This window comes from Argiope bruennichi, chromosome 1, assembly GCF_947563725.1.
Source record: "Argiope bruennichi chromosome 1, qqArgBrue1.1, whole genome shotgun sequence".
NCBI classification, from domain to species: domain Eukaryota; kingdom Metazoa; phylum Arthropoda; class Arachnida; order Araneae; family Araneidae; genus Argiope; species Argiope bruennichi.
In genome coordinates, this window is record NC_079151.1 from 70,294,081 (window position 1) to 70,319,845 (window position 25,765).

The following is a 25,765-nucleotide window of genomic DNA, read 5'->3' on the forward strand; positions in this document are numbered from 1 at the left end:
ATTTTAAAAATCTATCAATGCAATTCATTGAAATATACTAGCATTTTCAAAATATAGTAATATAGTAATTAAATTATATAGTAATTAAATTACGTATAGTAATTAAATTACGAATATAGTAATTAAATTACGAATCAAATTATTTATATCCTAATTAAAGTATCATACTGGTTAAATAATGAATTATGCAATAGTTATTTTTATAAAATATCAAACCACAGAAATCGCACAATAAGCATAGTGTATATATAACTAAACAATATCTAGAACTAATATAAAATAAGATTTTTTTAAACTAAGAAAAATGAATCAAATACTTACAGTTAGGAATTTCAGATCAGCTCTTTCAGCTGGATTTTTCTTCAAACTAAGGAATAAAAATTATTTGAAAAATAATTTTACAAAATTACACTTAAAGCATATTATGTGTAAATAGAACCTAGAAAAATAAATATTAAAACTTTTTTTTTTTTTTTTGTCATAAAGAATCGGAAAAAAAAAGAAAAGAAAAAAGCACATTTTAAATAGCATCGACATTAAACAATAAATAAAACATTCAACAATTATGATTACAATAATTTCATATTAGAAAGTATTTTCTTTAAAATATTTTGAAATTTATTAGATTTAAGAGATTTATTAATTCCAATGATAAAAGAATTGATTGAGATCTGAAACATAAAGTCACAACTAACTATATCGGTAGACATAAAATTAATTTGAAAATAAATATTACAAATAGAGCTTAAATTTTTAAGTTAAAACAAGTGAAGAAAAAAAATCATGAATATCTAATTGCTTTCTAACCTTATCTAAGATACAAATATTTTTAAAGTTAGTTCACTCATTTTATTGTTTAGATATTTTAAGACATAATTTATAAAAAGAAAGGATGGAAGGATATAAAATCTTTGTTAAAAAACATTTCTTAATGCTGTTTAATTAGAAACTTAATATCATGCAATAAAAAAAAAATCTTTGAGTGAGAAATGGCAATTCATAAAATATTTATGGCAACTAATAAAAAATGAAAATAATGCCCAAGATATATATTATAATATACTATTATTACATTATTTAATCCCTTAAGAATAATTTTTAAAAAAATTATCACATTCCTATCATAATATCAACATCAAATTTTAAAATAACATACCATCTGTCCACGAGATCCTTGAATTCAGGGGAGAAAACACTCGAAGGTACAGACGGTGGTGGCTGGGAAAAAATAAACCAATAAGTAAAACAAAATAAAAGCTATCCTGCAACTTCAACAGAAAAAAGTATTTTGCTCTTCCAAAATAAAATTTTAATAGCAGCGTTAACCTTGAATCAATAATGCATTTCACTGCAGATGAAAAATCAAAAATATTGAAATACATTACCTCAGAAATCAGCTAAAAGTAAAATCTGCAATTCAAAAAAATGTACAAAAATAACATCTTTTACAAATAACTTTCAAATGATAAAATCTGCTTCTTTAAATAGTCATTTAAAATGAATAGCAATTACACTTCATCCTGTTTATGAAAGTAATAATTAGATGTACTTTTTTTTTTTTTTTTTTTTTAGTATTGTTTTACTTCAAAATCCAGTGTACATAAATTTCATTAGAAATTTATAAATTCCTAAGAGTTGATTAAGGTAAAGAAATTTATTGCCATTCTTAAAATACAACTTTTACAAAAAAAAATTAATTGACCAGTTATGAATATAAATAGACAATTGACACAGTAACATAATGATTAAATAAACTAAGGCTTCGAGAACAAAATGAAATGATAAACATGATAGTTCAATATTTGCAATGCCTATTGGCTAAAAACAATAGCTTGATGAAGTAGATGACATATTGCTAAAATTAATTCCTCTCTTCTAAGCAAGATTAAGAAAATCTATTTACTGCAAGACATTCATTTCAATTTTTAATTCTTTAGAAATTTTTTCGTTAGATATGTTTACCTGCAAGACTGCACAAGCAAATTTATAAGGTTTTATCTGAGGAAATAACTGTTTATTCATTAAATTTGATAGTATTCTATGTTAAATGAATAAACATCTATTTACTCAGATGAAAAATCGCTTGAAGTGAGCATAAGCATTATCATTTAATCACACTTTTGTAAGTAGATTAATCTCTTGTAAAACTGCTTTCAAGGTCATTTACTCTAGGTCGTACAAAACAACACTGGGAGAAAATGAAACTCCAGCAACACTTGCACAATGAAATTTTAATAAAATTAGATATAATTTAAAACATTGATTACTACAAAAAATTTTTAATTAAATTTCAATTACTAAGATCCCTTATGCACAAAACTAAGATCCCAAAGCTAAGATATGCCATGTCTCTTCTATTTTAGAAAAGTAACGAACAGAGACTACAGACTGATTAGCTGAAATTCTCCATATTAAAACAATCTGCCAATGAAAGTATAAACTATTTTTTCAAGGGTAAAAAATACAAAACGATTTTAAATAGTCATGATGAAAAATTATTATTGTGTAAATGGATTTATATGTTATAAAAGTACTTAATGATAAATTTTCAATTGAATAAACATTTACACTATATTTTTAATAATTTGATACTCATTGTTAAACAGGAAAATACTTAATTATTCATCATCATTTTAATATTTCAGGTCCTCTCCCCTTCAAATTATTATTTATTTATACTGAGTTTGCTTTCATTTTAATAATTATAAAGGTAAATCTTCTTAGTACTAATTTCAAACTTTAAAACTGCAGCAGATGCTTCTACAATTAATACACCAATTTCAGAACAATTTTTTTTTAAATTTAGTATCATTTTTAAATTATATTCATGGATTATAAGGATGCAAAATGTAGCCCAAATCTTTTCCTACAGAAAATCAAAAGAAAATTTAATTCAGTTCATATAGTAAAGTTTGCACCAGTATTTGGGAAACTAAAATCTATTTTATTAATATTCTATAATTGCATGCATTTTTATTATCATTTATTTAGTAACTATAGTAAACATTTTTTAAAAAAAAAATTAGATTAAAAACATAATTTTTTTATAATGATTATCAAAAAAGAAAATCAATATCAAAACATACAATATTAAATTTATTAGTTTAGGAAAAAGTATATAAAATAAATTAGAATCTAAAAACATATTATTACCTCATTAACAATATAATCCAGCAGTTCAAATATTGACATGAGACGAGGACCATCTCCGTATGGTAAGTAGAAACTACCTATGTTTTTAAAGATAATATTTAGTACAAGCTTATAATTTATACATCTTTACCAAAGAAAAATGTAAGAAATATAAAACAATGTTAAAGGCTTAATTATTTTTTGTAACCTTTAAAAATGGTAATCAACATCATTTTTCTGAGTTTTCATTTAAAACAGCACCAATTCTTAAAATATAATAACAAGAATATCAATCAAAAATTACCTCTGATTCTTTCTACTGCTGAAGTGCTGTTTTTAATTATAAGATCATAATTAATTACACAATATTTATTAGAATTAAAAATGCTTGACATTATTGATATATTGTGAAAATAAATAATTCATAATTCATTCCATAATAGGTTCCAATGTAATAGTTGAATTCTTATTTCTGATATAATCTTTAATTGGATTTAACCTTCTTCATCTAATATAAATTCATTCATGACTCTCAATTTGAGCTGTTTATTAAATAAATCATTCTTTATTACATTAAAAATTCATAAAACTGTCATTGTACTATCATATGTATGCAATATTAACTATTTAATTAATTTTTTTTTTCATTGAAGAAGGATAGCACGGCAGTTTGCTGGTTTTAAATTTAAGTAAATTAAAAAAGTTGCAAGACCTTTCTTTTTACATTTAAATAATAACTAATAATTTTGGAAAAATAATAACAATAAAAAAATTGACAGCAATATTTTTAAGTCTTATTTTTGACAGATCATTTTACATATATTAAGGGATTTTAACTTGATTGATTATATTAAATTTTTAAAAAAAACCAAGAGGCAAGATTGATAAAAATTGATCATTTTTGTAAAAACTGTGAAGAAAATCAAATGTTTGCTTCAATGAGGTTACACTGCAGCAAACTCAGTAATGAATTGTTAAAGAAAGAATGTATTAATATTTTTAAGCATTTATGTTTCATTACAATATTTATAATCTCATTCATTAACCAGTGAAAATACACTTCTGATTAAATCATTTTTTTAAATGAGGAAAATTATAGGAATTATCTTTATCAGTTTTTATTGTGTCATAATTTCTTATAGTCAAGTAACATTTAAAAAGAAAACAGTAACTACATATTAACTGATTGACACTGTGGCTTAGATACAAGGCATAGGTAAACTTTAGGTTTAAATATATGCCACTGGTTAGTTTTAGGTTTAATTGCATGTCGCCAACAAACATAGTCAATAAAATAACATAATATTTATCGTGATTAATCACTAATTGCAATAAATATGACATACTTGGTGATTAATTATTGCCATGCAGTTAATACACAACTATAATAAAAATTTTATATATGATTCAGAAACAAGAAAACAAAATAGAACATGGCCAAGTTTCATCAAATACTCTTTTGTCCCTCTCTTAATCTGACAAAGATAATTAAATTGCATGAAGAGAGTATTACATAAGCGAATCACAAAAAATAAATATGAAAAAAAAATCCCTAAAATAAAATAAAGTAATTCTGACCTATGGATTAAATATTTGTTATACAAATAAGTATTAAAATTCAAACAAAATGTAAATGTTATATATGAGTATGCAAATTTAAACCTACTTGGTCTATTTTTAGAGCTGGGAGAAGGTGATTCGCTCTGATCAGCACTAGCAGAATACTTCGGACCAAATATAGCAGCGAGTTCCTTAGGTTCAGGAGGAGGAATAGGGTATCGTCCAATGGCCATTTCAACCAATGAAAGGCCAAGACTCCATATATCAGATTGAACCGTATAGTGAGTCCCTTGCAATCTTTCAGGCTGTAAAAGTAAGCAAAAATTAATTATAAAAAATGAGAAACATTATCAAAAGATATTTATATAAAAAAAGAAATTATCAAAATCAAACTTCATCAATAACTACTTTTTCATAGTCATAATGCCATTAGTCTTATGATCACAGGAATGAAATCTTAATTTATTATATGCTATTAAATACATTTGCATGACTTAGTTTCTTCTTAATGAATTAATAGAACCTGAAGGGTAATGGGAACATGGAAGAAGGGTTTTAGTAAGTTTAAATTAAAGGGTAATTTAAATCTTATAAAAAGAAGGTAGCAAAATCCAGAGAGATTTAAAATATATTTCAATGCAAAGGTGCATTTTTTCGTGTGTGTGGTTCAAAGAATTTGAAACAAAACTATGATACTCAAAAACACATTATGTCATAAATTCATTTGTTCTGAGTATTTTATAACTGCAATTAATGGGCATAGAGAAATTAAACTTTTTTTGCATGTAACACTTGCATATTAATAGAAAAATATGTTAAACAATTATGCAAAAAAAAAAAAAAAATCTAAATGTGAGGAAGTTTTACAAATGACTACTTTTAAGCAAAAAGATTTTATAAAATTATTAAAATACTAAATTTTTGACTAAGTTCCCACTTGTATAGAAAAAGAAAGAAAAAAAAAAAAAAAAAAAAAAAAGAAGAAACCTTTAGAAGAATCTTTTTTTAGAAAATCCAACGGCCATAAAATTATATACTTTAGAAATGAAAATGAAATCTAAATTAATCATTTTCACAATTAATATTTTCAAATATGGCACTGTTTTCTTGTTTATTACTTCTAGATGCCTAAGTGAAAAACACTAAGGACACTATGTTATGTTTAACTTCCAGTTAATAAACCAAAACTTACAGTTTGAAGAGGCTTTTGACATAACAATGTAAGCACTCTTACAATTAAATAATATCACATAACTATTACTAAATCTTAATTTCATAGGCTACTCACTTCTCAAGCATATTCATTATTTAGCTGAAAAAAAATCATTAATAAAAATATTAATCTCATAAGAATCTCTAATACCAGTGCTTAGCAGAATAATAGAAAAAATGAAAAATATATTAATCAAGAAACCTTTATTTACATTTCAATAAATGAAATGAGAATAAAATAACATTTAAGTATTTTAGACTTGTATATTACATTGTTCTGCAAAAGCTTCAGTTTCTAATACCATTTGATTCTACTATGTACCAAAAAACTAATTTTCATTTATGATTATTTCAGCTAGTTTGTTTTAAAATTTGAAGCACAGAAACTGTTTCAAAAATTTTCACTTATTTTTATTTAATTCATTTAGTTCATCTGGAATGAGATTCCTGCTTTTTATATTTTGTTCAAAATTTTGAGGTTGTGATCTTTACTTGTACAAATTTTTGACAGGCTTACAATAGGAATTTCTTTTTGTTTATAATTTAAATTCTTTTGTGTTTAAAAAATTTTCTACTTCTTTGCAGTAATAAAAATTAATCTAAAATTGAACACTTTGCAACATATATTTCTTCAAAGTTTCCTATCTCAATATTTTTCTTTAAAGGGGAAAAAAAAAAAAATCTTTCAACTATAGTCTTGTTATGGGATATTAACAATAGAATAATAACGGTTCGCCTAAATTTCTGATAAGACTTTTCAACTTCTAAATATTTTGATAATAACCTATTAATCCGATTCTTCGATACTTAATGCACCTAAAATTCTGCTGATTTACAAACCATATCAGTTAAAACATTGTTAAATTATTTTAAAATAGAATGAAATTCAATTTGTTGAAGTTACTTGAAATTCACAAGAATAGCAACAAATCAATTTCATCTTGTTATAGTAAGAACCAGACAAATACATAGTCAAAAAGGTGAACCTTTACAAATGAAGGAATATACAAATTCTGATATTTCTGCTTCAAACCCCTTGGTTATATATATAAGTAGTATGCCATTTTAGTATTCTGTATCTTAAGAATTCCAATTAATTTTGTTGATATTGGCATGAAAACTTATTATTGAAATACCAAACTTAGAAATACTATTTATAGTTATTAGGATTTCAAGAATATTATTTTTTAAGACAATGAAAGTTTTCCAATAATAGTGAATATTTGCACACGCGCACGCACGCACACACACACACACAAATGAACAGTTATTAAGGTACAATGCTAAAAAGGGTCAGATAATTTTGATAAATACCAAGAACAAATCTCAATTTGACAAGCAGAATTGTCTTTGTAATATTTATCATATTATTTATAACCTTCAGACTTCAGTACAGAGAAACATGCCGTTTCCAACATTCTCAAAATATAGTACCAAACAATCTCATATTTCAGCATCTATGCAATTTGTAGACACAGATTTCCAAAAACTATTGGAAAGCACTCAACTCTCTGAAATTTTAGTTGGTTCTTTTTATTCATTAATGAGTCTTTGAATAAATAATACACAAAAGTGTTTTTTAAAAAAAAGATTTAATATTCTATGTAGATATGTCATAAATTTGATGACAATATGCAGACCACAATTATTTCTATTTACTACAAATGAAATACAGTAAGAAATCTCAACATATAATAAATAAAAAAAATAAAAAAAACTTCCAAATTATAATTAAACTATTTATAAAGATAGAAAAAAAAACTTTTCACAGTTTCATTTTTTTTAATAATATTATAAAATATCTTTAACTATAAATGAGTCATGGATTATCTGGGTTTTTACATACTTGGTTTTTTATTCAAAAACTAGAAATACAATTCCATTTACTTTATATGGAAAGATTTGTTGAATGCACCACCCAACATTGAAGAATACACATTAAAATTAATTATACATTTAAATAAACATCATTGATATATGATGCAATGCAAAATGAGATTATGGAAAGAGACATTTGTTGACTAGAAGAACTCTGATAATATTGCAATCTAGAAACAGAATTCAGATTAAGTTTGATATCTTCTTGCAAGAATTAATGAATAATGACTATCCAAAATCATTTTAATTCTGCATCTAAGCATTATGAAGACACAATGAATGGTTAATAGTGTTAATTATGTCGATGTGAGGGTTTGGCAAAAATTCCTTGGTAATTATGGTGATGATTCTGCTTTCTTCCTCTACACTACACAGAAATAAAGGACTGGTGATTAGATAATAGTCCTCATATCAACAATTTTCATTCCAATGGTGGAATTATCAAAACAAAAATAAGTTGCAAATTGGATTTCTCTTCTTTACCAGTATATCTTGTCTACTTGACACACAAAATACATGCACTTTTCAACCGACTCCAATACACTAAAATAAAATTCAAGGATTTTCAAAAAGTGCGGAAGCTCTGAATCAATCATTTTAATTAAAAGCAAATCAGTCGCAATCTGATTAGTTTCTTTTATTTTTAAGTACAGAGAAAATATCTCAATATATATAAGCATAAAGAGATCCAGCATTGACTTCTTTTGTAGAATGGAACTAGAAATAGATTTGTTCTTTTGTCGGTTTGAGACATTCTATTAAACAATGAAACATTTTTTTATTTTTAATAAATGGCCTAATAAACATGAAAATTTAGACTTTGGAAATAAGGCATGCCCAAATTTTTTATGAAAGTGTTTTACTTTAGAACAAGCAAATCATCAAATGTGGAATCACATAAATATCTATCCTGTTAACATATTTTATAGCAAAATAATTGCTGTTAATTGTCAGAAATGTTACTTTCTTATATCCAGATGCCTTGCCTCAAAGGTTTGCAATATTCTAGTTGGAACAAAAACAACACTCCTTGAAAAATAGTGCAGCTTTATATATCAGAAAATGTGTGAAAATTTTGTAATATCTACTTTTAGTGAATGATCAAATAAGTAGTCACAATAATACTTAATCACCCTATTCTCAAAACCAAACTCTGCAATTTTCAGGCAGGGAAGACCAATTGCATAAGATGAATCTTAGAATATTTGTAATATTATCATAAATAAAATGAAATATCACACTAATGCAAAATATATAAGCAATCAACTACAATAAGCAGTTCAGTATACAGTTAATTGCCTTCAAATATGAAACAAGGAACACAGCAAACAATATAACATGAATCAATTAAATATTGGATACTGTTCACAAGATGAAGAAACAAATGTATCTTTCAACATTTTATTACTTTTTAGTGATTTACTTGAGTTGTAATCAAAATTCTATTTAAAGAAAAAGAACTAAACAGCAATTTTAAGACTCAAAGACAATAAAGTGCACATGTGCAAGTCTTTCCTTGGAAAAAAATTTATAATCTTTTCAAGTACTTAACTGGATTTCATAAAAAGATCACGCTAAAAAATGATTTAAAAAAATAATAAAATCACAATGTGTCATTCAAAAGAATTTTAAAATATTTCACACACTCACCGACATATAAGACCTAGTGCCAACAAATGAATTTGCCATAGAATCAATAAGTTGACCACTGACTCCAAAGTCACAAATTTTTATTTCTCCTCTTGAATTCACTAAGATATTTGAGGGTTTCACATCTGCAAATTAAAAACCATCAAATATAAAGAAACCCTCATATAAAATTATATACTAACTATCTTGTTTGTTATATTAAATTATACTGTGAAATTTATTAAATGTGTTGTATTTCACAAACTTTGAAAAAGAAAAATTAATTAACACCACAATATTACAAGAACAAAACAAAGTAGCAACATATAAAAACAAAGGTAAATAAAAATTTTCCCAAATTTCATTTCAGAATTACAAAAAACACCCCCCAAAAAAAAACTTACTTTTTTTTTCTGGTTAGAAAAAAAAAAATTAAAATGTAATAATCAAAACCTCTAACCTTTGGTTATTAATGAATTAAGTTTTTAACTCAGCTAAAATTCTGTTGATTCTAATATATACTTGTGTTAGAATTCGAAAGAAAAATATCACTATTGAAGATTTTTAAATTTTAAGAAAACAATACATTTCAATTCATACAATATAAAAAATGTGATAAGAAAATCAAAAACTGACCTCGGTGCATTATTTGGTGCTTCTCTCTTAAGTAATTCAATCCTTTCAGAACCTTAAATATTAAAAAGTTCATTAAAATAATAAAGTGCAAAAATAGCATTTTAGATTTACTGTTTATTGCACAGCTATCTATCAATCTCTTTATCCTTAAATATTGTTCTCAATAACTAAAGAAGAAAATAATCATATGCTCTTATTAACATTACATTTATGGAAATGAAGTTATAGCACTCTATATATAAATATTCTTTTAAAGTTTTCAAAGATTTTAAAAATTTCATGGTATAAATACTGCATATACTTTTGTAAGAAATATTCTGAAAACAAGATTTAACCTGTAAAATTAAATAAAAAGCCTAGATTTTTTTTATAAATAATAAATCTTTTGAAAAAACTTTTACAATTCCTTTGACAGCAAATAATTAAAATTTTAAAACACAAGATTTTGTAATGTATGTTCTTCATTTCAAAAATATGCTGCTATGATACTTTGTAAACAATTACAAATGTCTGCTTGAATTAATCTTAAGCAACTATCTTTTATTTATTATATTTTGTTTCACTTTTACAATAAATTACTAATCATTACTAAAAAAAAAATTCTCTTTAGTATTAAAGGTAGGTATAACAAAAATATTAATAAATTAAAAACCCACATAAAGGCTTATGCTTGACTGAATTTGAAAGTTCTAATCACACTTGAAAGCAAACAGATGACCAAGTCTCAATATTATTGCACTGTACAAAACTGCTATTAATTTTTAAAAGATGAGCATAGTTCCAAGAATGTATTTCAAATTCCAACATTTTCTTAGAATATTAAATAATAATAATAATAATAATAATCTAAGATTAAAAAAATGCATAACAGAAAATCTTATCTAATTTTAATTAATCAAAAAATGAAACTTTAACATGATCAGAGGTTAAATTCTAGCTCCTGTAACTATATTTGCTTACAAAATAGTTATAAGTGTTTGCAAAGCATTAAATTAAATTTATTCATTAATTTCATTTTCATCAGCATCCTTTGGAGTTGTGCTTTTTCTATAAATCTTTGAACTTATAAAAGTTTAAAAGAGAAATTGGCAATGTATCCAATTTTTAATTATTATGCCCTTCATATTAAGACCAAAACAAACAGCAATAAATTAATTGAATAGAAGAAATTTGATTAACTGCTGATAATTTTAGCAAATTTGCTGCAAAAAAAGATTTTAAAAATTGACCCAAAGAAAGGACAAACACAAACCTATGATCAGATTATAATAAGAAGAAATGTAATAATTTTTAAGTTAACAATTTTCATGCTTTTTTTTTTAATTTAAAAGTATAATCACAATGGCAGAAAGATTTATTGTTTAAAAAAGGTTTAGAAACATTAAGAAATATATACTTACAGCAATAGTCACCTTCCCTAAAATTGGCTCTGGGATACGTCCAGCTTTTTTTAATACCAAATCCAGTGAGCCACCATCCTTATAATGAGTAAACAAATACATATAAATTGAAATGAAATAAAACATAAGCACATAAAAAATAAACTTCAACTATTTTGCATAAAAAAATAATAGCTTGAGAGCAACATATAAAAAAGTAACTGGTATCAAAAAAGTTAAGAATAGTTCAGAAAAATATTTAAATTAAACAGATGATCAAGAGATCATTTACTTGCAATCCATTAATGAACAAAATTTATTGCATTTCCTCAATGAAATTATTAATTGAATAAATTATTTGCATTTACCATAATTTTTTTAAAAATTTTTTGGAGATCAAATATAATGATCACAGACATTATTTTAAAAGAGGACTGTAACATATTGGACATATATTATATATAATGTAAACAAATTTTTAAACAGAGGCTGTAGCTGAAGCACGAGAGGACATTTTGAATTATTAAGTTAGCTTTTATTCTATTCTGGGAAGCATAATTTATGTACAAGCGGAAGTAACGAGACACATCACACAGAATGACACATGAAAGCAAAGAGGAAAAGCTACCAAAATATTTATCCCCGATTTTGAGAGGGATTTCTTCACACATGTTGATTTTAAGCAATTTCAGAACTTATGTTGAATTAATTAAATAAAAAAGGTTCTCTTATTTCCTGATCTAATTCCACCTTTTAGAATGAAGTAAACATGGGCCAAATTAAGCTAAAAATTAGGAAATTAAGTTTAAACTAGATTTTAAAATATCATTACACACACATATAAATATATATAGCAGTGTTTTTTTAATGCTCCTAAAAAATGTATAAAGAAAACTATTGAATTTCTGTAAAATAATAATAATAATAATAAAACAGCATAACATTTTAACATACTTCCTTTCTATACTTCTGCTGAAGCTACAATATTAACTACATTCTAGAATAAGAAGAAATTAGAAACATATTGAATCTTCTCAATATATTATATATAATGATAATTTTATCCATCATTTTACAATTATAACTATTTAACATAACAATTATATCATTTTACAATTAAGTTGTAACCATTATTGTGATTCTTTAAAACTCTTTTTGGTGTGTATTTATTGTATTGCAAAAGTATTTAATCAGACATATGAATTTTAAGATACAAGATCTTCTATAAAAAGAAATTATATGCTATTATTTAAAAAAAAAATACCCTCTTTTAGCAAGAAGAAGCTCAACAAATATTAAGAAAAATAACTTAATTCAGCTAAAATCTAACTATCTACATAGTTAACAAATTATCTACGAAAAATTATTATCTTGGTTGGCATTCTACAGATTTAAAAAGGCTGAAAAACATTTACATGTGAAAAATTAAAATGTGGCACAACGAATGCCTATAAAATGAATGTTTACAGTTACATTTCTATTTATAGTCACTTTAAAAATATTCTTTATATCTTAAAACAATAAAGATATAAAGACATAGTATCAAATTACAATACGTATAAAATTTTAGTAAATAGGCAGAACTGAATCAAAATTTCTGAATTAGTGATAAAAAAAATCCCATATACTAAATAGTTTATTACTATAATAAGACCCAACATTTATTAAACTTTTCATTTAACATTTTGTTCTAATTTTTCATATTTAACAGTTAATGCATTTAATTTTAATTTTTCATATTATTTCTACTTTTTGAGAATCCTTTGAATGAGTCAATTAGTTTCTGAAAGGAAGCATTTAATGCTAGATTCCAAATTAACATAAAAGGTAGTTTAGTATTACATCTACAAATTATGGCTTATTACACCTAAAAAACAAATTAGTGTACATACCATATACTCCATACATATGTTGATTTCTCCATCACTATAAAAAGCTCCATAAAATCCAACAATATAGGGAGAATTGCATTCATGCAATACCTTGAGCTCCCTAATAATCTGATTTCGAATAGCAGGCTTCACTTCCAAGTGAATTAGCTAATAAATTAAGGGGGAAAAATCAAATAAGTGTTTAATATAATATTTAACAGCCTTAACAAAAAAGTAATAACACACACACAAAAAAAAATTAAACTCAAAAACAAAAATACAATTATTTTGGGTTAAATATGCAGAACAAAAGTTGAAAATAATTTCATTTTATTACTATTGTTGTGTGATCATGCCTTATATTTTAATTTTATATCAGAAAATAAAATTCGATAGTATAAATGTGTACAAGATACGATGATCTCAAAATCAAGAAACCTGCTGTTTTATTCAAAATACTAGAATTCCAAATTGAAATTAATACACAATGTTTCCATACAAGAAAGCTAAATACTATATACACAAATAAATAATATTAAACTAAAGGAAGATAATATATCGGAGAGAGAGTCAATAATATAAAATTTGCTTGTAGTATAGTATTAAAAATGCATTTATTAAACAAAATAATATCATTGAAAAGGTAACTATTTTTTAACCTTTAAAACAGTGTAAAAACTTTTGGGTGATAGTATGTTTGATGTTATAGCAAGAACATTTTACAATTCTTCTAATCAAAATTTTGAAAAAAATCCAATCTTAATAGGCTTCTAATACCAAGAAGTAACTTCCAAATTTCATGTTTCTAACTTCAACGGTTTATGCAGCGTGCTACTTGTCAAGCACGGCAAATCTCTATAAGTAAAGTGAGAGTTCACTGGAGAAAAATTTCTATAAGAGTTATAAAAAGAAAAAATCTTTTTAATGATAGTATCTGAATTCTGAAGAATAAAAGTTTTGAAAAACATTTATTCTTATTAATTTTAAGTACCAAATCTAGCAGTTTTTTTTTTTTTAATTTTTAAAGGGGGGGGGAGCTAAAATTTGGTGTGATTGGCCCAACAAACAATTTAATATAGATAGGAATATTAAAAATAGAAAAAGAAGAAAAAGAAAATAAATAATATAAAGCAGAAAACACTGAGAAAGAGCTCATGATCATTGAAAACTTATGGTCTTAAGTGAAAATCTCATCAGACTATATTTTATGGGATCAACTAACATAACTGGACACCAAAATTAATTATAAATCAATATAGCATAATAAAATCTCTTCTCAGCTTCTCACATATTCCATATACCTCTTTGATGAACCAAATTACTCCTTCTGCATTTTTATTTTCCACTAATCAGACCATTTTGTATATTCTTCTTTAACACATAAATATTTAAAAATACACTTATCAAGCACCTTCTGGATAACTATTTCAGTATTTCAATAAAAGGCAATGCAAATTGTTAAAGAAAGAGGGAATGGAAAAACAGCTCATTAAATGGTATCTTATATAAGTTGGAACCCCTAGATCTATTTCACATTGGATTTCTTCTCTGATTTTTTCCCTTTTATCAGTTTTCTTTTTTAATATATTTGTTAAACAACCATAAGATGATTACGAACTCAACATGTGGGGAAATGAAAAGCTTTCTTTGCACTTCTCAAAAAATTAAGCACTTTCTAAGGCCCTTTTTTCAAAATTAAGCACTGTTCATGACAGTATTTACCCTGTTAAATAAATACATACAACACATAAAAAACATGACTGTATTGTTTTAACTGATTAACATTTACTAGATTTTATTAATTACAAATATTTAAAGACCTGATTATTAAACTATAAAACATAAAAACTAATTACCTTGCGAGCCATGATTAATCCACTCGGTTTATGGAGATTTTTAGTCACAACACCACCATTTCCAGCACCAAGTTCACCCAAATTTTCAAGATCTTCATTTACCAATTCGCCAACTTTCTGCTTCTGAGTTAAAAATGCTTCCAATCTTTTCCTTTGTTTATCATCCAGTTCCAGTCCTTCCAAGCTTTTTTGTAAAGCCTCAAAACTTGTATCCAGCATAGATTTCCTAAAAATATCAAATTATTAAATAAAGGTTAATCTGCCTTATATTACACAGGATGAGATGGACGAAATCCTAGAAGGAAAAACTTATTAATGACTGGAAACAATAAATTCTAGTATTCATATTCATAGTCACCAACCATGGAAATTAAAATTGAAGGTTCATGTGCAATTATTGTTTTAAAAGAAGTGATTTAATTATGCTTACACTATTAATTATTCATCATTACAAATTATTCAAAATAAAATAAGACTATATTTTCTTATATAAAAATAATCTGATATTGGATAACTTTTTGTCCAAGATATTGATATTGGATAGATTTTGTCCAAGAAATGATAGTAAAATTAATAATAGTAATTATTTAGTAGTCCATTCAAGTCATGTACTCAAACACCATATAATATGAAAATGGTTAGAGTAGATATGTGAAATCTATTGTTTGTTAAAGCATAAACAAAGATGAACATAATTTGTAAGATACAATTTTCCATTCCAGGTTATTGCTAAATGTTTATTTGTCATTAAATTTGTTTTCTTACAAAAATTAAAAGGTTTGTGATTATTTTTAAAAATTACAAGTAAAACACAAGATGTCTTCTGCCCTACCCTGACTGTATCAATTAATACATCTAATTAAAATAAAATGAAAGAAATTATTAAAAGTTACAATATAACACTGTAAACTTTATTCTAATATAAATATTCTTTATATTATAAATATTTTCTTGAATTAGTAAATGTTTTTACTTTTCATGCAATTAGTTTTATAATTTACTATAATGTATCTATATTTTGATTGTAAGCCACATTCATTATGTGCTGTATGTAGTCATTATAATAAAAACAAGTAGCACCTGACAGATACAATTTCTATACAGATAATATTTAGTTAGAGTTTAAAAATGTCTAGATGATAGACAAACAAGCAATATTCCTCACCACAATAATCTTAACATTTCAAACCTAGTTTCAATATTTGAAACCATGGGATTAACAGGTTTTCTTCACGAAAATTTGAGAAATAATCAGATTCAAAAACTAATTTTTAAAGGCAATGGAATTTAAATTTTAAATGAAATTTAAAGGAAGAGAAAAATCAAGAGATATGCTGAACAATCCTATTAAAATTCAGACATAAAATAAACAGTAAATGCTAAAAAGAAGAAAAAAAAAAAAGAAAGAAAATGCTTTATTTCAAATATATTATTAATTTATACAATAAATATACCAAATTGAAAACACATTTATGCAGAAATTAATAATTTATAAATTAACCTTAATGATTCTTTGCTTAGTTATCAAAGTATAATTATAAATGCTCAACAAGGTTAAGATCTATGACAGCAGAAGATGATTCAAAGTCATAGATACCCAATATATTGACAATTTATTCCAAATTTTCTATATATATTGGAGATTATTACTCTATGGTAAAATCCAACTTCATGACAATCCCAATTTCTAAATTCTAGGGGCATTATTTCAAGATAATTATAAAGTCAATTTTGTTCAATGAAAGTTTGATACATACTAATCTTTTCACACCAGTTGCTAGCAAATATCTTTATGCATACTATAATAAATTCACACACAAGTTAAATTTCATTTCTTTGCTAAATTCCTTCTTCAGTTTCCATATTTTTGCTTACTTTTTTTTTGGGGGGGGGGCTAAAGTCAGAGATTTTTTTAAATTCATTTTAAAATAAGATGTTATTTCAACAAGTTAAAATAACATTGCTATAGATACTGGAAATTTACTGATGCTCTTTTTCTTTCAAGTAGATTGGTTTCATTAATTGAATCTTATTAGGTAACACAAGCTTGTTATTAGTCATTCTTACGGTATTTGTGCTTTCTGTTTCTTGATATCAGGAAGATATTTCGATATTTTTTACAGCACTTGTTGCTATAAGATTTCTTTTGATCTTTTATTAAAGTTAACAATTCTGAATCAGAAAATTTAGATCTTCTTGTTTTTCTGAAAATTCTGTATCTGTTTGTATTTGATACATTTGTCAATAATTATCATGGCTATACAATATCTCCTTTGAAAAATGTATCCTATATCAGATAATGATTTTCTGTAGTCTTCACATTTATTATTATTTATTTTTTTAATGATGCTTGTTTTCTAATCACAAATTTGGTAATTTATTTTCTAGTGATGTTTGTTTTCAGATACCAAATTCAATATTTTTTTTTCTAGTGATGTATCTTTTCTGATACCAAATTCAATAGTTTTTTTTAAAGAAAAATTCAATAATTTATACTAGAGCAAAATGCATATTTAAAATTAATATAATTTTAAGATTTTGTCAGGAAAAAAAAAAAAAACAGAATTTACAAAATTGAAAGTGCAGTAAAGACTTGTCAGTTTTTTTTTTTTTGTTTTTTTTTATGGGGTAATAAATTTAATATATTTTTGAAGTGCTTACGTATTATAGTAGTCACTAGGCTTTAGGCAACCTTAAAATTACACCACCAAGTTCAATTACATATCGGATAACCATCTTGGCAATATATCTTAATTGCTTGATGATCTAGATCTAAGTGCTGCTATAATAAGTAAATAACAGTTTATTTTTGTATTTTTTTACTAAGCACATGTTTTACTTATTTATTAATTTTGTAATTACAGCTTCTTTAATATTTATAAGGCACATGTTTTACTTATTTATTAATTTTGTAATTACAGCTTCTTTAATATTTATAAGGGGCTAAGCTCTTTATTAATAGTTAGTTATTCATGCCACACTTTTTCTGGTGCAAATTAATTTATTGGTAATATAATGTATCCCATATGAAAAATTAAAGTTAAACTTTAAATAAATTTCACTGTAGGTAGTGATAAATAAAACATTGTATCATGAATCACTTATGAAAATGTAACAAGCAAATTCATTTCTTTTCATAATGCAACTAAGGATTATGGTTCTTCAGTCTTGGCATATTTTTCCAGCTTATCTGGGCATCAATTACAATGCCAATTAAACTTTTACGCTCCTATCTACTCATTACATTCAAAATGTACGGAACAGTTGAGAAGAGTGGGACAGATCTCATTTTTTCTTTTTTTTTAATTCACCAGTTTAGACTTACCAAGAGAACAACTTATAAAAATATAACAGTATGTTCTTTAATTTACTTTTTAAAAATACTAAAACAGCAAAATACTAATAATTAGCTTTTACTTGGCAGGTTAAAAACTGTAACAATTTTGTCACACCTCCCTTGTATGAAGGAAGTATGGGATTCATAAGAAAGGAATGGGAAAAGGTTTGAGAAGATTAAAATTAATAAATATTGTATTTTGATATCCTTTTCATTCAGTGACTTATGGTTTGGGGCATGTTAAACATTTGATTTAGAAATCTTCATTAATGCTACCACATCTTGAAACTTTTTATCTTATTTTGCAATCATTTCCACTGATTGCAATATGTTATTATTTAATATATTTTTCTCATTCCAGATGCTTTTTGTTCTATATTCATGGGATTTTTACATCAAAAAATACAAAAATAGTATTTCATTTAATTTTGAGTTTTAAAAACTTTAATAAATAACTTACATAACTTAGCTTCATTTTTTATAACAATATTTATTATATTGCTTATTACTTTACTATATTTACAGAAGAATATCCCTTAACTGAAATTAAGTGGTAGACATGATTTTAGGCAGAAAATAATTTTTCTTAAGTGAAATGATACAGAATGATCTACAGTATGCATCCATTATTTTATATGATACAATTATTAATAAAAATAACAAAACATGTTTACAGACATTAGTGCTCTTAAGTAAATTTCTGAAAAACAGGATTTCATTTCCTGCTTTTTTTTTTTAGTTAATAGAAGTCCAGATTTTTTATTGCTGTAAATTATTGATTTATGTTATATAGTATATGTGTATATAAATATATAACAATGTATACTAACTTACATATTTTAATAAATTTAAAATCATCAACTTACTACTGTAACACCCCAATAATTAATTTCACTAAACAAAATTAAGAAAAATTAAAAACTTTAATCTTTGGCATATTAAGCTATTTAAAAAATGTATTGAAAAATGATCGAGCATGTTCAATTCCTCCCACTGCAGCATTTTCCTTTAAAATGCACATCACATAAAGCAAGCAACATTTAAGCTTAATTTGAATGTTGGTTTATAAACACTATATCTTTGAATTTATTATACAAAAATATATAATTGAAAAAATAATTAAAAAAAATAAATTGATAAAATAAGAATCTGTATTTATTTCTAAGGCATAAAAATCAGGTTTTGTGTTTTAAACACAAATAATAGGTAATATAGCTGATGTAAGAATTAGGATAAAGTAAGAGGCTCTAGATTTTTTATCCAATGGAAAAAATTAGAAATAGATTCTAATCTTTAATCTAGACATAAATGCTGCAGTCCCATTCCTCCCACCTAATAAGCTAAATCAGTTTGAATTTCTTAGGTATTTTTTCTTTTTGAGGAATGCATTAAATTTTGCCTTGGGGAAATAATAAAGCATGGCAAATGATCAGAATCAAAACAGCAATTTCATAAAAGCATGGTACCTAAACAATGCATTTTTTAAAAAAACTGAACACATAAGTACGATTAAACTTAATCCATTCCGGACCAAGAATGTTTCTAAAACGCTATTATTGATTTTCTGTCTCATCAGAAAGATATCTAAAACACTGCAATCAGATATGTCAATATTGGATTATTCAGTGATTGCACTTTAGGAATTGATAAATTATATTTACATCAGTTAGCATGATATGATAATATTAAAGAATGACTGTAATTAAAGAATTTCATACAGAAGGAAATTTTAAAGAATTTTCATGAATAATTATCCGTATGATGAAATTTTTTTTTAAAATTACATTCATTTAAAAGAAACATCTTGTTTCATCATTTTCAGCAACAGTTAAAACTGCTTTGAAACTTTATATAGCTAAAGGTAAACACTTTATAAATATATTAATAAAATAGTTTTAATGTAATCTTATTACTTTAGTATGGAATAACATTTTATTCCTCCTTAATTTTTCATTGTAAAATTTCAGATGTAAAACATTCATAGATGGTAAAGAAAAGAAATAGGCTGATAAAGATAGCTTGGAATACATTGTCTTTAAATGCCTATGCTTTTGAAGCAACTTTAGTTTACAACTTTTTAAAATAATCGTTTGTTTGTTTTTAACATTTAGTATTATTGTCATTATTTTAAATGTTATTTATGTATTAACAATATGGCATTGGTGAAATTTTTCTTAACCAAATGCCACTGGTGAACTTTAGACATAAATGCATATCACTGATGAATATAATCAAATTTTAATATGATTAATATGCCTACTTAATAATTAATTACTGATTCAATAAACATTCAATTTTTGACAATTTTTGGGGGGAACTAATTACTATCATGTGATTAATTATACAAGTACCTTTATATTCCCTATAGATATAATAATTTGGAATTTTTTCGATAATATCAGATAAAATTAAAATGGTTTAAATTTTTAAGATTTTGCTTTCAAAACTTAAAATACAGCTTCTGATTAAAATTATATAACCTGAAGTATGAATGTCCAAATGAAGTTGGAAGTTCTAGTACAAAAATGCGTAAATAGCACATGAGCTACTTAGCATTGGCATACATGTTGAAAAAAGAAAGCAATTTTCAATTCAGCATACTCCAGAAGATTTATTCTGATCATACTAAAATTTTGATATATACAAAACAGATGTTCCTCTGCTTAATAGATTGCTTTATTATCAAATAACTTCTTAAAATTCTTTACCTGATACTGTTTACAAATTGATAATTTTCTGTAAAGCTATAATATAATTCTCTTTTCTTCATTAATCAAAAGAATAGTTAAGGCTACAATTCAAATTGTAACAATAATAAGATACAAGTGATATTTAATTTTTAAAATGCAGTTTTACCAATGCACAGGAACATAATAATCAACACAAATATTAAATAAAATTATAAAAATAAAATAATTGAAAACTTTTATTAAGTACTGAGTAAAATAAATGCAAATTCTACAGAATTATATATAGCATAATACATAATGAGAAATGCAGTTATGTTTCCAATTTTTATTTCTGTGTAAAATAAATCCATATGTTATAAAGATCAAGCATTACATGACTTAATTTTGAAAGAAGAAAAGTAATTAATAATTAAGATTAAATTAAACAAATCGAATGTCTTCCAAGAAGTCCCTGTTAAACAATTCTGCCAATATTTATTCTCTACTGAAGGACATGCTGCAACGTACAGAAATCCAAGCATAATTTCTAAGATGTAATACAGTAACTTAGGAGAAAAATAAACAAGTAAAAAATTTGATGCTAACAGAATGGAAAGATATTACAGAAATCGCAATTACATATAAGATTTATATTTATACATACATAAAAAATCATATGATAATGAAAAAAATGTCGATTGTAAAGAGAAATACATCTAGGAAAATAAGTATTATAAAACTAAAATGCATTTATCTAATCTATCAAATGCCATGAAATATGACAGAAAGATCGGAGTGAGTATTTACTGTATATTACGCATGAATCACCATATGGAATAAAAATATTAAAAAGATTATTAATAAAATGAAAGAAATTTAACTATTCTTACTCATTATTGGGGTCTACAGATCCTGGTGGTTCACTGTTGTTGACTTCAATCGCACCGGGTGGAAGCTTTAAGTTTAATTTATTTTTTCCAAAACTCTTACTCATGTCGCTTAGATTTTTGCTATAATTAAAAAGTACTTCAGATTACAATACACATAATAACAAATATTAATGTATTATTAATTCTGAAAAAATATTTCGAGGACAATATGTTTAGTCACTAGTTGAAAAAATAATACATTTGAGGAATGATAATAGTCTGCAGTTGATAATGGAGGCTCCGGTTGTCATTTGCTAGCTTAAATGTAAACACCGGTACAGCTTACTGCGCACTCAACAGGTAGCGCTGAAAGAAAATGCTACCAACAAAAATCATATTGTCTCAAATCGAAACTTTTTCCAGAATCGAACATTATCTTGGGTATTAATTTTCTCGGAAGAACGGATGAACTGAATTATTCCTTATCATTCAAATACTATCTTTTATCTTTAAATAAAGGAAGAAATACGGATAGAAAGAAAAAAAATTGTCATAATTTCCGACCTGAAGTCAGACCGACATATTTGTATTGTAAAATTATAAACCTTAATGAATTCTATATTCAATACTGAGTAAATAATTACGCTTTTTGATTTTTATTCGCATTTGAGACTTAAATCTTGGGACTTGTTTCTAATTATCCAAACATATAAAGGATTTTGTTCAATTTTATAATTATTTCATCTCTCTAATAGAGCTACAATATTTGAAAATATTTTAGCAATATTGCGCGATATTAAGAATATTGGAATCTGTATCAAAATATTGTCATTTGCTCGCTTTAATGTAAACACTGGTGAAGCAAGATATTTAAGCAGCATTATTATTCTTAAAATTTTGACACATGCAAACACATTTAGCTTCATAAATAAATTTATTTATATTTTATTCCAGAAAATAAAAATAAAAAAAATTATGACATGCAAATTATTTTGTAGCTTTGTACAAAATTGTGAATACAGTATCAAAAAGATACAGTGGCTTAAAAAATTGAGAGTACACCTTACTTTTACTTGATAAATCCGACTTTCAATATAAATAACACATTACCGGGAAGTGCAAACATGTTTTTATTTTTACACATAACAAATGGTTTAATTTAGAGTAAAAATAAAGACAAATCAACGAAAAACTTCTGAATTGAAAAGTTTCACAAGCATTTTAAATAAACATACACAGAATTTTGCTTCAAAAAATTCAGATTACACTAATGAAATTCTTGTAATATCTCGCATAGAAGGAACGTGTCAGTATATAGTTGCATGTCTTTTGGCTTTTATAATGGCCTCTAAACGTTGTGGTACGGATTCAACCAATTTTTGGTGGTATCTGAAGATATTTTACCAATTCTTCTTGCACTACTTGTTTTAAATAGGTTTAGTTTCTAATTTTCTGTTTTGAACTATTGCTTCGAGTGTGGCCCACAGATATTCAATAATATTGATGTCGGGGCATTGTGGTGGTGTGTGTAACTGCTGTTTATAATGAAAAAGACACCATATTTTGACGTTACGTGCATTCTGTTTCGAGTCGTTGTCATATTGGAAAATTAAATTTCCATCTAAACCCAAATTTTTGGCACCTTCCTTTAGATTGCTGCGAAGTATATCTAAGTAAACATATCGTTTATAATGTCATCTATAAAAATTAAATTTCTTGCCCTGGATGAAGCCATGCAACCTCAAAGCATGACGGAGTCATCATTATGTTTAACTATAGGACGTAATTTTTTTTTAATCCAAAGCAGTATTAGGCTTTCTCCCTACAGTACAATGGCTGTCACTGCCAAAAAATGTTGAGTTTTCTTTCATTACTAAATATAGCTTTCTTCCAAGGGTTATTGGTCTTCAATTGATGAGTTTTTGCATACTTCAGATGCTTTTTCTGAATTTGCAAGCTGATGAACGGTTTCTTTCTAACAATGCGACTTCTATATCCAGCTTGTCTAATGGCATTTCACACTTACACTTGTGCCTATGATTTGAAAAGTTTCTGAAACAAGTTGGATGAACCACATGGTCCCAGCAATATAAAGGAAAGTGTTAAAGATTTGAGTTTAAATAGAAATTTAATTTTCCAGTATGACAACGACTCGAAACAAAATGCCCGTAACGTCAAAATATGGTTATTTTTCATTGTAAACAGCAGTTACACACACCACCACAATACCTCGACATCAATGCCATTGAATAATCGTGGACCATACTCGAAGCAGTGTTCCAAAAACACAAAATTAGAAACAAAATCCATTTAAAACAAGTGTTGAAAGGAGAATGGGTAAAATATCTTCAGATACCACCAAAAATTTGTTTAATCGGTATCGCAACATTTAGAGGCCATTATAAGAGCCAAAAGACATGCAACTTAATAGTGACACTTTGTTTCTATGCGTGATATTGCAAAAATTACATTTGGTGTATTCTCAATTTTTTGAGGCAAAATTCTGTGTATGTTTATTTTAAATGCTTCTGAAACTTTTCAATTTAGAAGTTTTTCGTTAATTTGTCTTTATTTTTACTCTAAATTAAACCATTTGTTATGTGTAAAAAAAAAACATGTTTGCACTTCCCGGTAATGTGTTATTTATATTGAAAGTCGGATTTATCAAGTAAAAGTAAGGTGTACTCTCAATTTTTTGAGCCACTGTATATCAGGAAGACTATATTAAAAATTCAGTGTTTCACAAAGTTCTAGTGACACTACTGAAATTTTGTATAACAGTTTACTAACAATTATTTGGTTTTGTATGTTCACAAATAGCATATTGCCTTGTAAATATTGCAAAAATTTGAAATACAATATCATGAAATATTGTTTTAAAATACTTTAAAAGTTTAAAATGTAAGATTCCTGTTATATTATTTAATATTGAGCTTCGATGTTCTTTTATACAGTTATAAATATTGAACAGAAGTTTGACTGCATACAATAAATTCCTAATACTATAATTCTAGGAATTTTTAAATGTCCCTAAAACTAATTTGAATTACCTACTAGAATATGACAAAAAATATTAAATTTTTAAACGTATCTCTTGAGTATTTTTAACAAAATTTTCTTAAAATCTAAAATGTTGTTTTTCATTTAACTTAAAATTCGAAACCAATAGCTGTTTGTTTACAAACTGTCGTATATCTTTTAGACTTTTGTCAGTTATGGGAATTTCATGTTTAACTCGACCGGAATATTTTAATTTGGGTTATCCTTTAAGTTCAATAATTTTATTTTTATTATTTAGAGTTAAGAAAATAACTGAAAGTCGAAGAAGAAACGATTTTGCAGCCGGTTGAAATTAATAATTTTTAACTTTATGGGAACAAAGAAAAAAACAATTATTTTTCTGAATACATTTATCCTTTTGAGCTCTAATTCAGTTTATGAAAATTAAAATGTCATTAATAAGGGAAGGCTAAAGCAAAAAATTTTTGCAAGGGTTGCTGGTTAGAATTATTATTATTTTACTTAATCATAAGTATATTGGTATTCTCTATTTTAACTAAAAGTTCGATGAAAAAATTTTCAAAATTCAAATTTTTTTATATATAGAAAACGCAAATTTATTTAATTTGTTTAATTTTTAACATTAATTAATTTTAAATACATAAAGGCTGATCTAAGACATTTTTTTAAAAAATTCAAATGTTTTTAAATCAAAATTATTAAGATACCAAAAATGA

At 25.3% G+C, this 25,765-nt stretch overlaps 1 protein-coding gene across 1 annotated transcript in view; it reads right to left on the reverse strand.

The window, feature by feature from the left end:
* Positions 1-22,396, reverse strand: part of LOC129963425 (dual specificity mitogen-activated protein kinase kinase 1-like) — a 28,137-nt gene extending 5,741 nt beyond the window's left edge. The window contains exons 1-11 of the mRNA XM_056077786.1: positions 22,288-22,396; positions 22,050-22,169; positions 15,154-15,379; positions 13,319-13,465; positions 11,448-11,525; positions 10,048-10,099; positions 9,433-9,557; positions 4,795-4,997; positions 3,154-3,226; positions 1,157-1,218; positions 322-367 (exon numbers count right to left, since the gene is read on the reverse strand). Coding sequence (XP_055933761.1) covers positions 322-367; positions 1,157-1,218; positions 3,154-3,226; positions 4,795-4,997; positions 9,433-9,557; positions 10,048-10,099; positions 11,448-11,525; positions 13,319-13,465; positions 15,154-15,379; positions 22,050-22,153 — 1,116 coding nt within the window. The 5' untranslated portion in view covers positions 22,154-22,169; positions 22,288-22,396. The remainder of the gene's footprint in view (positions 1-321; positions 368-1,156; positions 1,219-3,153; positions 3,227-4,794; positions 4,998-9,432; positions 9,558-10,047; positions 10,100-11,447; positions 11,526-13,318; positions 13,466-15,153; positions 15,380-22,049; positions 22,170-22,287) is intronic.
* Between the last annotated feature and the right edge of the window lie 3,369 nt (positions 22,397-25,765).